Source organism: Fonsecaea monophora, assembly GCF_001642475.1.
Source record: "Fonsecaea monophora strain CBS 269.37 chromosome Unknown Scaff22, whole genome shotgun sequence".
In the NCBI taxonomy this organism is placed as follows: domain Eukaryota; kingdom Fungi; phylum Ascomycota; class Eurotiomycetes; order Chaetothyriales; family Herpotrichiellaceae; genus Fonsecaea; species Fonsecaea monophora.
In genome coordinates this window covers 18,673-32,710 of record NW_019173953.1, presented here as the reverse complement: position 1 = coordinate 32,710, position 14,038 = coordinate 18,673, and the positions used below count along the sequence as shown (strand labels likewise).

The 14,038-nt window shown below is 56.0% G+C and overlaps 6 protein-coding genes across 6 annotated transcripts; 4 read left to right on the top strand and 2 right to left on the bottom strand.

Annotated features, from left to right (window-relative positions):
- Positions 1–106: 106 nt before the first annotated feature.
- Positions 107–732, top strand: AYO21_04063 (hypothetical protein; the record flags this gene model as incomplete). Its single annotated transcript, XM_022654036.1, has 3 exons — positions 107–364; positions 429–488; positions 577–732. The coding sequence occupies 3 exons, from the start codon at positions 107–109 to the stop codon at positions 730–732; spliced, it is 474 nt and encodes a 157-aa protein (XP_022513551.1).
- Positions 733–1,724: 992 nt separating this feature from the next.
- AYO21_04062 (hypothetical protein) lies at positions 1,725–2,714 on the top strand (the record flags this gene model as incomplete). Its single annotated transcript, XM_022654035.1, has 1 exon — positions 1,725–2,714. The coding sequence occupies one exon, from the start codon at positions 1,725–1,727 to the stop codon at positions 2,712–2,714; it is 990 nt and encodes a 329-aa protein (XP_022513550.1).
- Positions 2,715–3,421: 707 nt separating this feature from the next.
- On the top strand, positions 3,422–6,692 carry AYO21_04061 (hypothetical protein; the record flags this gene model as incomplete). Its single annotated transcript, XM_022654034.1, has 6 exons — positions 3,422–3,819; positions 4,336–4,382; positions 4,489–5,372; positions 5,427–5,522; positions 5,568–5,605; positions 5,660–6,692. 6 exons carry the CDS (start codon positions 3,422–3,424, stop codon positions 6,690–6,692), a joined length of 2,496 nt encoding a protein of 831 aa, XP_022513549.1.
- Positions 6,693–7,111: 419 nt separating this feature from the next.
- AYO21_04060 (hypothetical protein) lies at positions 7,112–8,990 on the bottom strand (the record flags this gene model as incomplete). Its single annotated transcript, XM_022654033.1, has 7 exons — positions 7,112–7,845; positions 7,948–8,153; positions 8,208–8,347; positions 8,401–8,492; positions 8,542–8,603; positions 8,660–8,761; positions 8,818–8,990. The coding sequence occupies 7 exons, from the start codon at positions 8,988–8,990 to the stop codon at positions 7,112–7,114; spliced, it is 1,509 nt and encodes a 502-aa protein (XP_022513548.1).
- An 852-nt stretch (positions 8,991–9,842) lies between these two features.
- On the top strand, positions 9,843–11,013 carry AYO21_04059 (hypothetical protein; the record flags this gene model as incomplete). The annotated part of the gene is made up of 2 exons (XM_022654032.1): positions 9,843–10,853; positions 10,921–11,013. 2 exons carry the CDS (start codon positions 9,843–9,845, stop codon positions 11,011–11,013), a joined length of 1,104 nt encoding a protein of 367 aa, XP_022513547.1.
- A 192-nt stretch (positions 11,014–11,205) lies between these two features.
- On the bottom strand, positions 11,206–13,622 carry AYO21_04058 (hypothetical protein; the record flags this gene model as incomplete). Its single annotated transcript, XM_022654031.1, has 3 exons — positions 11,206–11,669; positions 11,732–12,449; positions 12,519–13,622. The coding sequence occupies 3 exons, from the start codon at positions 13,620–13,622 to the stop codon at positions 11,206–11,208; spliced, it is 2,286 nt and encodes a 761-aa protein (XP_022513546.1).
- Positions 13,623–14,038: the final 416 nt, after the last annotated feature.

Below are 14,038 nucleotides of genomic sequence, written 5' to 3'. Positions count from 1 at the left end.
GCTTGAAGGCGGTCATCCTCTCTGCTCAACCGATGACCGCTATGCAGACAACGGGAATCACATGGGCGGCTGTCTCCTGGTCGACGACTTCGACTAGTGCGCCACGATGTTCAGCATCGCCTCGACACCTCCTGATCCGGACCTGGTCGGCGACAAGTGGCGGGACCCGTGGATGAGTCGTCTGGAAGCCGGCTGGAACTGGATGGTCGAATGGCATGAGCACCAGCGACGCGACGAGATCCGCAAACACGCTTCAGTCCGCGAAGACTACTCCGCCATACAACGCCCCGTCTACCTCGTCGGTGCGTGGTCGTGCGAGTGCTCGAACGTGGTGTTCCGCATGTTACAACGCCTCGAATATCCCGTGCAATGGCTTGACGGGACCATCGGCCCATGAGCATCCCAACTTCGCCACATCTGGTCCGCAGATCGGCTTGTTGCAAGATTACCTCCAGTGGTGGGATAAGTGGTTGAATGGCAAGGACACGGTAATCAATCATGGACGAGGCGACACTCTGCTGTTACTCGCAGAACACTGTGCCTATTCGTAGGCAGTATGACTCAAATTCGTCCTAGCCGTTTGGTGACCGAGAAGAGCTGGCTGGGCTGGTGGACTGCCGTTATCATGACTCGCACTATGGGATTCTCGGCTGGACGGCGAAATGCTCGGCTGACGGCGAAATCTTCATCTCTCAATCTCGGATGAGCACCTTTCAATATGCTCTCGCATGATAGTTGGCTTCGCGGCCGGTCTGTGGTGTCCTGATCTCGACCTCGACCTGCCTGGGTGGCAGGTTACTCATTGCAAGTTTGCCCAGAGGCCAACACCTTGACTTGCTCAGCGCCCCGGCAATTCAACGGCCTCGTAGAGAGGAAAAAGGGAGTATATTAATGTACTGTGGCTGTGCAGACCGTGTAAATGGTCTAGATGATTGATAGATCGTGGCGCTGCAGTATCCGACATCTACATGGCATTTATTTTGTCGCAATTTCGATGTCTTTCTGTCCTTCTCTTGCCACGTGTTTGTGGAGGTCGGTCGGCAGTGACACGGCGATTCGACGCGACCAAGATCATTTTCAGCCGTAGATATCATCCTAGCCAAGCATGCCCAGTCTCATCATGGGCAGGAATGTGATGTTCAGACTGCACAGATTGCTAGGGCCCAGGGTCGTTCTCCATACCTGGCTGGACCTGGACAACAGTTCGCTCTGGCAACGGACTTGAAGCCGACTTGTCTGCGGCATCATGATTGTCGTTGGGGATTGAGTGGAAACGCTGTGTGTATCTCCAAAATCCACTCGTGCCCCTGTGCGCCGCGCATTGTCCGCTGAATCGCCGGCAGTACGGTTCAGTGTCGGTGCAATCATAGCCAATGTTTTCGTGAGGCGATTCTCCGTTCTCCCCATCTTGTCCCCACTATCTCAACTGCCTCATACGGAACGAAGTATTCCTCCCGCGCATATGTCGGGCTTTTTACAATGTTCGTGGTCTCAGCCGCCTAAAAGGCGGGACTGGGGCGTGTCCGGGCACCTTGGGTGGTGGGTGTCATACCACGATACTGTCTCATTTCATTAGCTAAGCGGCAGCCGTTGATCCTGACTTTGAAAATCCTACAACGTGGGATCAAGAGACAAGGCCGCGGACATAAAAAGGTCAGGCGGCATTGCTTGAGCATCTGAATCGCTCGGTGATTGAACCTGCAGATATCCTAACGAGCTTCGATATGTCGCCGTCTCGTCTCGAAGAACCACTCCCCAACGCGCCGGCGGGAGGCTTTCCCAAGCACCTGGCCGAGGACTCGAGGGCGGCCAAGGTCGACGCATTTGACGCGAGCAGTGCCACCGTTGACGACGTCGTCGAGTCGCTCATCCGCACCGGAGGCTGTATCGTGCGCAACCTCGTCAGCCGGGACGACATCAAGAACATCGATGCCGACGTGCGTCCGTACATCCTCAAAGATCAACCATGGCAGGGCGACTTCTTCCCGCCCGAGACGCGCCGGGTGACGGGCCTGGTGGAAAAGTCGCCCACGTTCACGCGCAAGGTACTCGGCAATGAGCTGTATCAAGAGGTCTGCAATCGACTCATCTCATCAACACACGATGCCTGGCTGGGTCAAAAACTTGAGCGGTCGGTCGCGCCACCGCAGGTCAACAACACCATCGTCTTCTCTATCGCACCCGGTGCTAAGCGCCAGGAGCTACACCGCGATGACATGAACTACCACAACGAGCTACCGGCGCTCGCCTCGCATACCGACTACACGATCGGCCGCGATTGTGCCGTGGGACTGTTTGTCGCCGGTAAGAAGACGACCAGGGCCAATGGCGCTACACGCTTCATCCCGCGCAGTCACCTCTGGGCTAAGACGCAGCCGCCTAATGAGGATCTCTGTTACTATGCCGAGCTAGAGCCCGGTGATGCCTTCATAATGCTGGCGTCCGCCTATCATGGAGGGAGCGCCAACACCACCACCGACGAAGAACGGCTTGTGTTCAGTTGTTTCATGATCAAGGGCATCCTGCGGCAGGAGGAGAACCAGTTCCTGGCAAACTCGCTCGACAGCGTCAGGCAGTATGACGCCCGGCTGCAGAAGATCATTGGCTATTCCGTGTCGATGCCCTGGCTTGGATGGGTTGACTTTGACGACCCGCGAAACTTGTTGTTGAACGGCGGCCAGGCCAAGGAGAAGATTGATCATTATGGAAGTTGATAGTGTCACTTTTCATATCCCATAAACTATCGAATTTGATTTCGCGTTCGTGGTGGAGCCAGCTGAAGTATATTGTAGACATATCCCTATTCAGCCGCCATGTATCCCGATTTATCCACGTGTTGATAGATGTGTCTTCAGCCTTGCAGGACAATCCGGGTCTTCGTGCCTTCCAGCCTCGCATCGCACGTAGCTAAGCGTCGGGCTCTCGTCGATAAGGCTTCGGCGGCGTCACGGCGTTTCGACGGCCAAGTTATCGTGTGGAACACCGATATTAAATCGGTCGGACGGGTGTGGCGTAGACGGCGGGCTTGTCCTAATGGTACTGGAAGCGATGTTCTAGCGGAGGATGGCCGACCAAAGTTCAAGCGCTCAGGATTGTGGAACCTGAAGAGGGTCCCTGGCGGGAATCGGAAGCTGTTTGTCGAAGATTATCGAAGATTAGAGCCATGTGAAGACTATTCCACTTGGAGATGCTATAAGGAACCCGAGATGATACCACCTTCCCGACCGTTGTTTGATTTTCGTCCACATCCAGAGTTGCAGGGTTGATTGCTGTTGCTCGATTCAAGTCGATCTAGTTTGCCGCGTAAAGTACAATCAGGCATGTCGTTTTCAGGCTTTCCTATACACACCTCCCTTCACTGACATGACATACAGGAGACCACACAAACAACACAACTCGAGAAGCTTTAAACGCGTTCAGCATGAGCTTCCATCAATACGACGGACCTGCAGGCGAGTTCGCCCAGAACCACGGCTTCTCCCAGGCTGTTGTACTGCCTGCGTCGGCCAAGATCGTCATCACGGCCGGTCAGGCAGGGTGCGACCTGAAGACAGGCAAGGTGGTGACAACGTCTGCGGAGGCCCAGATCTCGGCGGCGTTCGACTGCGTCGAGGCGGCGTTGAAAAAGGCCGGCGTCGAAAAGGGCCTGCTGGGTGTGCACAAGTTCCTGACATTCATGCTCGACACCGACCTTGAACCCGTCATGATGAAGATCTGGCGCGAGCGGTGCCCTGGTCACCGGCCAACCTGGACGTGTGTCGGCTCGTCGAAGCTGTGCTTTCCTGAAATGATTGTCGAGATTCAGGCCGAGGCGACATTGTGAGCAGAGAGGGAGAGGAGGAATTGGCGAGGGAGGGTGCAAGAGGAAATAGCTGGAGGCTACAAATAGAGGGACGAGAGATGGAATTCGAAGTCCTCGAGAAACCCGCGTCGCACGCCAAGGACGCGAAGTCATGTGACACTACCACTGTGCTGCTCGCACCAAGAACCCCCGCCTACCCAATAGAGACTTGGGCGCTCGGTAATCCATTGGGTGCCACTGGGCGTCTCCCTTAGCCACCACTAGTTATTAGCTTCACCCCCAAATACCAACCCGATACAACCCCAATGCCCCCATTAAGACCTACTACGAAGCACTTTTGCCTCACTTCTCTTTTCCCCAATGCACTATACTGAAACGTACGAGGGATGTAATCGAGATAATCTACCAGCCTGAAATCCATGGCATCGCTTGCTCCTCCCTGACAATCGCTTAATGACCACTCCGCAGCGGTCCGGCCGGACAGGTATTTGTGCGCTTGTTGCCTCATGGAAGATTGACTCATTGCGATCCAGGTTCCAAGTCCGCCGCGGCGGCATGTACGAGCTGCCATCTCCGCAAGGTGAGATGTGACCTGTCCACACGAGGCCACCCGTGTACGCGGTGTGAAGATTCCGGTCTGTCCTGCGACCGACTCCAACGTCGAAGACGGCCTATTCGTGCTGTAGAAGCAGCCACGTTGGGCGCGCCGAGGTATGCAACTGGCGCTGGCCGCCTGCTGATATTGAGCGATGTTGGAACTGACGGGACCGCCAGCGCCACAAACCCGTCGAGTCCTGCGGATGTGGTCGAACAGGTCGACCGCATTACAGTCCCCTCGGCGCTGGACGAGATCCGAGCACGGTTTGGCAGTTTGGGGGAAGGAGATAGCCCACGAAGGATCGAGGTGTCTCCCGGCGGGTTTGGCGACATTTCCAAGGAGACCTCGATCCTGGTAGACTTTGTTGCCCAAGATTTCTCGCTCGGTGCCATCAGCGACTACCAGGTCACGTTCAACGACAACTACACGACGGTCGCAAGGCTGCTGGCCAACGAATTCGGCCGCGGCTTCCAGACTGACGTCTACCACTATCGCGATGCCCCCTTTTTCAAACGCGCCCACGGGGGAATTCCCCGAAGCATGGGCTTGTCCGAACTCGCCGTCCTCGACCTGTACGGCTCATTTACCCTCCCCAGCCCTGAGGTGGCCGACAGCTTCATTGCGGCCTTTTTCGACCGCGTCCACGCCACGCTGCCCATCCTCGACAGGTCCGCCTTTCTCAAAGGATACTCGGCCGCGCCGAAGCCGTCCAATGTTTCTCTTCTCCTGCTACACAGCGTCTTACTCTCCGGATCAACTACATTCGAGCATCCCAATCTCAAACTTCCTCACGGTGAGGTGTCCTGGAGACTGTACGGCCGGGCCAAAGCCTTGGTCGAGAACAGATTTGAACAAGACCGTCTGGTGCTGGTCCAGTCTCACCTCCTCTTTAGCACGTTTGTCTCGGACAGCTGTGACGACACGCTGCAAAACATGTGGCTGTGTCTCGGCACTGCCGTGAGGATAGCACAGGTAAGGCGGTTCCGGTCGTTCACGAGGGTGATCCGTGTTAACTCTCCTCCACAGGGCCTAGGGATGCACCGTGCATTGGGCAAAGCCAACGCAAGCGAACCGATGCGAAGACAGTGGAAGCGTATCTGGTGGTCGCTTTTTGTCCACGATGTAGGTGCTGATCCGCGATCATGACCATATGTGCTGACAATATAGACGTTGTGTTCTTTCGAGTGGGGTCGTCCAAGAGCCATGTGAGAGATTGCGGCCCTTGTCCCTTTGAGGGTTCTTGTCTAATCTTTCTGCAGAAACCTCGCTGATTGCGACGTCGAATACCTGACAGAGGCCGACTTTCAGCCCGAATATCCCGGCTCGCTACCGTCGGCCGAACACACGCGGTTCTTTTTGGAATTAGTCAATCTCTGTCTCATAATATCTAGCTGGTTGGATCTCCTTCGGCCCTGCCGATACCGTGATCACCAGGGCGGTGGACGAGGCAACAATCTCGATCGCAACTCTCGAGCCCTGGCGCTCCTCACCGAGCTGCAACAGTGGCACAAGGGCATACCGACGACTCTACAACCACCTCGAAGCTCTGCTGGTGGTGGCGGCGGGGGCGGGGGCGCCTTGGGCACGGGATTTACTTTGTGGACAGCCACTTTGCATATTACCTACCAAGCGGCGTTGCTGCGGTTCTGCACATTGCTTCCCGAGGGGACTGACACCATGTTCCGCGCGGCCGCAGACATCTCACATGTCTGTGAAGATCTCGACCGGCAGGACCTGCTGGGGTCGCTGTGGAACTTTGGCATCCACGAATTCGACCTGGCCATGGTGCTCCACGCGCGTCAGGCCAACAGTTCCGATCCGGCCACCTCGCGTACCGGCGTGCGCAACCTGCAGCGCGGTCTTCCGTGGGCTCGCAAGCTGGGGAGCCGTTCGTCCGTGGCCCAGCAGGCTCAAATGTTTTACGAGGACTTGGTCAAGAAGATGAATAAGCGTTCTCGGACAGGAAGACGTCCGGCATCGGCAACTGCGACAACAACGATAAGACACGACGATGGTGTGGACGGCTCAGATCACGGCCAAAGGCCCTCGATGCCGACCCCTACTGGTCGCACCGCCGTAGCCGCCGCCAGTGAACTGGGAGAACCGTTTGAAGACGCCACCGTGCAATCGTTGGCAGGGTCCAACGGCGCGCACACCGACTGGGCCCCCGAAATGTACTTTACCGACCCTCTCTTTCAGGCGCAGATGATGGCCCACGACGACAATGCCGGCTGGGGTTGGGACATGTATTACGACCAGGCGCAGTTTCAACATCAACAGCAATTTCGATGATGCAGGGATGGATACTTTACTTATGAGAAGGGTATGTATGGATGGATGTTTATCACGCACCCGGGGAACCCAGTCCCTCTCTTTCGATGCAAGGATAAATAGATAGACAGGCAGTAACGCGCTACGGTATACGCGAGAGGATTCAATTGATTGATTCAGATGTATGAGAAGCCAAGCTTGACTTTTACCCGGTTTCATGAAGATGTTGGAAATCTTGTTGTGTCTTGGAATCGGATCAAGTTGGGACACATCGCTCTCTATATGTACTCGGTAAGCTAGAATATATCATGTCTGAACGAGTCAAGTCTTTGATGATTGATTGACACTATCACTATATTCTATTTTCACTTCGTGCTTGCTAGTATTCGCCCCATCTCGTCTTGCTGGCCTCCCATCTCTCGATCACCGCTGCGGCCTGTTTATCCTTTGACGTGGACGGTCTCCGCCTCGGCCACCGCCTCGTTAGACTCGTTCGACTCCTCGTCGAGCGCGAGGCCGCGGGCGATCTTTTCGAGCTCGCGTTCGCGGCGGATGACGTCGTCGGCGACGAGGCCCTCGACGATGGCCTTCTCCTCGAACGCGACGGGGACGATGACGTTCTCCTCGGCAAAGTAGTTTGTCTCCTTGACGTAGGTCAAAATGACGTAGTACAGCGAGGCCAGGGCCAGGGCGTAGACGCACAGCTGGATGATGATCTGGTTCTTGTAGCTGACGGTGCGGGCGTCGAGGGTGAAGGCGATGCACATGCCCAGGCTGACGGTGCCGCGGAAGGCGCCGGCGTAGCGGGCGCACAGCACGGGGTCGTTGGTCAGCGCCGACAGCGTCCACTGCACCACGATCTGGAAGCACGCGTCGACGATGCCGAAGAACAGGTACAGGAAGATGTAGCCGACCGCCGCGCTGCCGTCGGTCCAATCCGCCCCCGGCGGCGTCTTGTGTCGGTCGATGTCGTGCACGCAGATCCAGCCCAGCACGCCCGCCAGCGACGCCATGGTGATGGTCCCGATCGCCGTCACGCCGACGACCCCGCGCATTTTGCGCGACTTGATTTTCGGGCTGTCCATGACCCATGCGAGCAACAGGGGTGCCGGAATCATGATGAAGTTGAACAGCAAGTTGGCTAGGGATCGCGTTCGGAGGTTGAAGAAGTAGCCTGTCAAAAAGTGTTAAACCCAGGTCTTTTGTCAATCTGGTTGGAGTGATGATGGTGCAGATGTTCCTCCCTGAAGGACGTGCTTGCGCAAAGAAAACTCACCATTGATACTGCTCGCCGGAGCGAGAATCATTTCACCGGCAAACATGGCCGGCAGGAGGATGATGATCTTGGGGTCTGACATGACCTTCCACACTCCCACAATCTCGGTTTTGATGTTGGGTTGTTTGAACACGGCGATGTGACGACCGTCGTCGCGGACCACGTTCTTGGGCTTGACCAACAGCAGCAAGGCACCGACAATGGCACTAGACAGGGTCAGACAGTTGCTTCTTGCAGCTTTGCTCGTGGCGATTCCTTACATGCACATGATGATAATGAAAACGATATAGACCGCGGCGGAGGCGCCATCGACACTGGTCTTGTGGAAGTTGGCCGCAAAGGCAATGAGCGATCCGATGGTGCCGCCGACGGCCGACAGAGACCATTGATACGTAATGTACTACACGGTTCGTCAGTTCTGAACCCCGTCGTGGTTTGTTCCCAATGTCTCACCTTGGCCTTGTCCTTTTCCTCCGCATAGGCGAATTGGATGAATCCGGCACCTGTCCAGAGCAGGGCGGCAGAGAATCCGAGAAAGGCACCGGCTATAATTCTTAGCAAGGGTTTCTCTCCTCGAAGGGAAGAGTGACAAACCAAACAGTGGAAACGCCTGGTCAACACCATTTCCAAAAGCCCACAGAGAACCGGCGTATAGACTGGCAGGAGAAAAATCAGTACTCTTGTCGTTCCAACAACCGATACAAGAACTCACGGATAGCCAAGACCGCCAATACAGACGGTGATGCTTGGGCCAAAATAGTTCAGGAACGTGCCGGCACACCATCCAAAGAAGGTGTAGACGCCATAAAGAATGCTATACAAACGTCAGATCTCGAAAACCCCATCTCACAAGCACGCCCTGACACATACGAGTTTGTGATGGATGCAACGTGCTGCGAAGTGGGTTGACCTCCACCAGCCCCCAGACCCGTCAAGGCCAGGTATATCCCAGGCAGACAAGCGAGGATACATCCCATGAGAAAATTTTGGTTGAAGGGGCGGTTCAACCGCAGCTTGCCCTTGAGGGCGCTCGAGTTGGCCATCTCTCCAAAGTAAATGTGACCGAGAATTGTCGTCGTCCTGGATGAATCTTGAACAGAACGATCAGGTGAGGTTGGTAAGGGGTTGGCTCTCATGTATCCCCCGACTCCATATATATGCATATTTCGATCAAGAGTTGCCCAGCCGCGATATGTCAGTTGAATTAGATGGCGGACCACTTGCCTATCCTCGGGGAGATAGCCACGCGATTCCTTTCTGGGGGCATCAATCTAGCTGTAGACAAGCGCGAGCAAGGCTTGCGGCCTCTTGGGTCGGCGACTGAGCGGAGGCGCCACGTTCGGGTGGGGAGCATGGCCAACATGGTACTTAGGTCGAAGATGAGAGAATCCAATGATGAAACGGGAATAGATGATGACCAAAGGTGGCAAGAAACAGTCTCTATAACACCACTAGCGACTTTTTGGGTCGTGGGGAAGTCGATCTTCCTCGGTGTTTGAAGGGCGTTTCGACGGCGAATTGACAAGGACGCGGTCTCGGAGCGGACAAATTGCCACTTGTCCAGCAAAATCCCAGCAACTCAGCGAGCCTGATACAAGGCAGCTATAGACATGGCAGACATGGCAGACGTGGCAGACGTGGCACATGTCGCTGGACGTGTTCGTTGCTGCAGGAACATACTACGTGCACCAATGAAAGAGACATGATCTGCCTTGGTGATTTTTGTCTTTTGCTTCCTCATGCCGACGGGCAACTTGCTGACTCCCTTTTTGGCATCATCCGCGTTATCGCTGGTGAGATAAAAAGGAAAAGCGTTTAGTCGCACTGATAGTTGTTGATACACAATCCGAGTGCTTCTCTCTTATCTGGCCAGAATTTGCTGATTATCTCACATCATGGGTAGCCTCGGGACGGAAGAGATCACACAGGTGGCCGTGTTGGAGAAGACCGCACCGGCGGCTGCTGCTCCTTCTTACGGGACGAAGTCGTCGTTTGCGCCTCCGACGGTGCGCTATGAGGATGCTTTCATCTCATACGAGCGCATGTTGGCTGGGAGCGATCTAGAGGCCTGGCCGGCCCGCAAACATGTCGCGGTTCCCGAATTCGACGCAGCCAATGCGCAGGTGGATGACGTGGTCGAAGGACTGAGGGCCGTGGGCGGCGTCGTAGTGCGCAGAATCCTGTCGCCAGAGTCGCTTGCGCAGATTGAACGGGATGTGCGACCGTATCTTGAGGCTGACGTGCCCTGGGAGGCCGGCAACAACTTCTTCCCACCATCGACGCGACGGGCATTTGGGCTGTGCGCCAAATCGCGCACCTTCGCGGTCGACCTGGTCGGCAACGACCTCTACCAGGCCGTGTGCGAGCGCTTCCTCACCACCAAGAGCTACCCGTGGTACGGGGACCGCGACACGCTCAACGTGTCGCCACCGCAGCTCAACAACACGATCGCCTTTTCCGTGCGGCCGGGCAACAGCTACGACCAACCGCTGCACCGCGACGACGACATCCACTACGCCGACCGGCCGCGGGTCGACGTCTACCCGCGCACCAATTCGCGCGAGTACGGGATTGGCTTCTTCGTGGCCGGCACAAAGACGTCCAAGGCCAACGGTGCCACGAGGTTCATCCCAGCCAGCCACCTCGAGGCGACCGAACACCCGCCTGACGAACGCTTCGCCCACTACGCCGAACTCAACCCCGGCGACGGCTTCATCATGCTCTCGAGCTGCTACCACGGCGGCAGCGCCAACACTACCACCGACGAGGAACGGTTGCTGTTCAGCTGCTTCATGACCCGCGGGTGGCTGCGCCAGGAGGAGAACCAGTACCTCGCGGTGCCGCCCGAAATTGCCAGAACCCTTCCCGTCAGGATCCAGAAGATCATGGGCTACGCCCTGAGTGATGTGAGCTCCTTATTCCCCCCAGAATTTTCCCTTGATTCCATTCCCTCCTGCTAACCCCCCCGGCCAGCCCATGCTCGGATGGCTCGAGTTCAAGGATCCCCGTAGTACGATCGACCCCGAGGCCGAGCGCGTCGCGCACAAAAAGAACAAGTACACCTAGTTAGTACGAGCGGAGGATGTGGTAGGAATGAATAGACATCGTCATTGGCATCAAATGAATATAATACGAATTTGAGAGAAGCAGCTTCTAGGTACACAACCCAGAGGGTGGGAAGCTCTATAGACAAATCATGACACAGGAATGAGAAAGCTGTACCGAGTTATTCACATCTCAAGCCCTGTCACTTCTTTTCTACTGCTGGATAATAGTTCCTTTTGGGCCCTTTGCAAATTCCAGCAACACGTTCCTCGTCACCAGCGCGGCCGTGTTGTCGTAACCGTTGTATCCCAGTCCGCAGTACCAGCTGATGCTGCCCACGGAAAAGACTGCCCCTCCACCACTCGTCTCGTAGTATGTCATGTCCGAGCGGATCAGGTTGGTCTGGGTCCCCAGCGTGCCCTGGATGGGGAAGCTGACGTCTTCTGGGAAGAGGCCAAAATCGTCAGAGTGGCCGACGCTGGACGCGACAACGACCACGTTGGCGGGACTGCCATAGGCAAAGTCGACGCGGTCAATCTCGTCGGCACTGGCGCCGCCGCCGTACTCGCCCAGAGAATTCTCGCCGATGAGTTGGTTCTCGGGAATGTCACGGAACAGCCACGAGGCCAGTTCGGGGTGGGATTTGCGAAGATCTTCGGTCTGACGATATGCGACACCTAGGGTCTCGTGTTAGATAGACTGTTGAAGAAAAGGGGAAAGTTGAAGAGATAGCACCTACCTGCGCCATGTCCCTCTCCACAGCATCCGATACCCACCAAGTAATTCGCCGCCTTGCCATAATCTCGCCAAAGACCCCCTTGCTGGCCGTTGAGAGAGTGATGCCGCTCGCCAGGCTCCTGCCACGAAGTGCGCACTCCCTGGCCTCCACGGCGGACCTCTGACCGCCACGGTCGTTGTGGATCCGTCACCGAAACCCAGTAGAAGCCATTTCCACCGAGATACATCATGTTTCCTCCTTGCTGGACAAACCCTTCGTATGCCGCGTACGACTGCAGAGTGGGATATTCCGGGTGGCACCCAGTAATGACCGTCGTGTAGGGCGCCAGCATGGAGGCGCCGTAGGTGTGAAGGTCGTGGTCAGTGACCACATCGTATGGAACGCCCGACTGGTCGAGGAATCCGACCATGATCAACTCGGCACTGAGCTCGCGAGGACGGTGGCCCGACCAGTTGATATAGTCGGGCCGGTTATTGAGCAATGGACGTTTGGCGGAAGAGAAGACGACGCCGCTGTGGTCCTTGTGGACGTCGTATTGGGAAAGACCGAGGTCTCTCCGTCGATCTTGCTTGTAGAACGTCTCATCTTTGTAGAATTCCAGGTTATCGAGACCAGCAGGGATTTCGGCACGAGCGGGTGTGTCGGGGTCGAACATGTGGTCGTTGGCGTAGGCGAGATATGTAAACGTGGACATGACTATGGCGACCTTAGCTCCTACCTATGAGAATCTTGTTAGTGGCCTCGGTTTTCCCACATCTTGCAGCATTCTTTAGAGCCGGGATCTCACCTTGGCCGTGGTTTCTGGAGTCGGTCTCACGTAAAAGACCACGTTCTCGCCAACATCATCGTCAGCGCCGCGAATCACGACACTGTACACGCCCGATCTGGCGTCCTTGGGGATTTGAATCGAGAAATCCGTGTCCCACTCGGCATCGTCCAAGTCGTCTTCGTGGAAATGAATGGCTCCGTACCCATACTTTGCCTTTGTCCAATCCGTTTCCGATCCATCCCAGTCGTGTCCCTTCATCGCTCGTGTGGGCGCGTTGACCAAATCACCATGTCGCTTATTTTGAGACACGTCGAAGAAACGATCACTCGAGATTTCGATGGCGAAATCATACTTGGCAAGGACACGCTCGCGCACCCCAGTTGCTCTCAGCTCAAGTGAGTCGAGTCGGCCATTGTACTTGTTTGTTGGAACGACCGTCTGCGAGCTGTCTTGGGGAGATGCCTGTCGGTTGGCCGCCACGAGCAATGGCGTACACGCGGCGACCTTGAATGGGCTTTTCAAATCCGCGGTGAACACACTCTGCTTTGCTACCGGCTCGGTAACGCGAGATTTCGGTGTCAGGACCGCCTCCAGTTGCGTTCCGCGAACGGTCAGGTCGAGTTTGAACCACCTCCGCTTGACGGGAGTGAAGCCGGAACGAACAACTTGGACGTCAGCGCCACATCCGACCCAAAACTCAACCTGCCCTTGCTGATCGAGAACCACGTCAATTCCGGTCTTGCTCGAGACGTCCAAAGTAGAGACGATCGCCTGGACGTGGTTGCACGGGATCAGCCATGGTTGCACGTAGACGGAGATCTTCAGCCCGTCGTCTGCTGCAGTCAGGCCAATATCCTTGACTTTGCCATACGAGCCGATGTGAGCCACTTGGTATCGACCATCGCGTGAACCGCGGGGGATCTCTGTGATTTCCTCCTCCTTGTGCCGCGGGCTTTTCTCTCCCTCGTGGCCCTGGATGACGCGGACGGTGCGGTAATTGTACCTGGCTTCGGTACAAGAGACCTTGATGTCGACGTTATCCCCGGGGCTCACGATCCAAGGTTGCGCATAGCCAATGATTTCCTTGGGATAATCTTTCGGGACTGGCACAATGGTCGTCATGGTAGAAGGAGTAAGTATCTGAAGGTCGACCGTGAATGCTGGCGACAAGGCGACGACACCCACGCTCTTAGCCTGGCATTATGAACCTTTATCTCTCGCAGGTGAGCGCGACGGGGATGGCCATCAATCAATGCAGAGACACTGAGATATTGGCGGAGGCGGCCTCAGCGAATAGGAAGGCTGCCATATCCAGTGAACAATCCCTGGGCGTGGAAGAGCGTTAGTCAGTGTCTACTTAGGACTAGGATCTCCGCGCTTAATCGTCGCCGTAGCATTCTGGATACACACGTTGTGGGGTGGGACTTCGGCGTTCCAACGGCGTTCGCTGTGGCCAGCAAAAGAACCGCAGAACCACAGGCGGCTGGTGGCAACTACACCGGAAAGTGGCCGACGCTGACTGACTGATAACGAGCGCA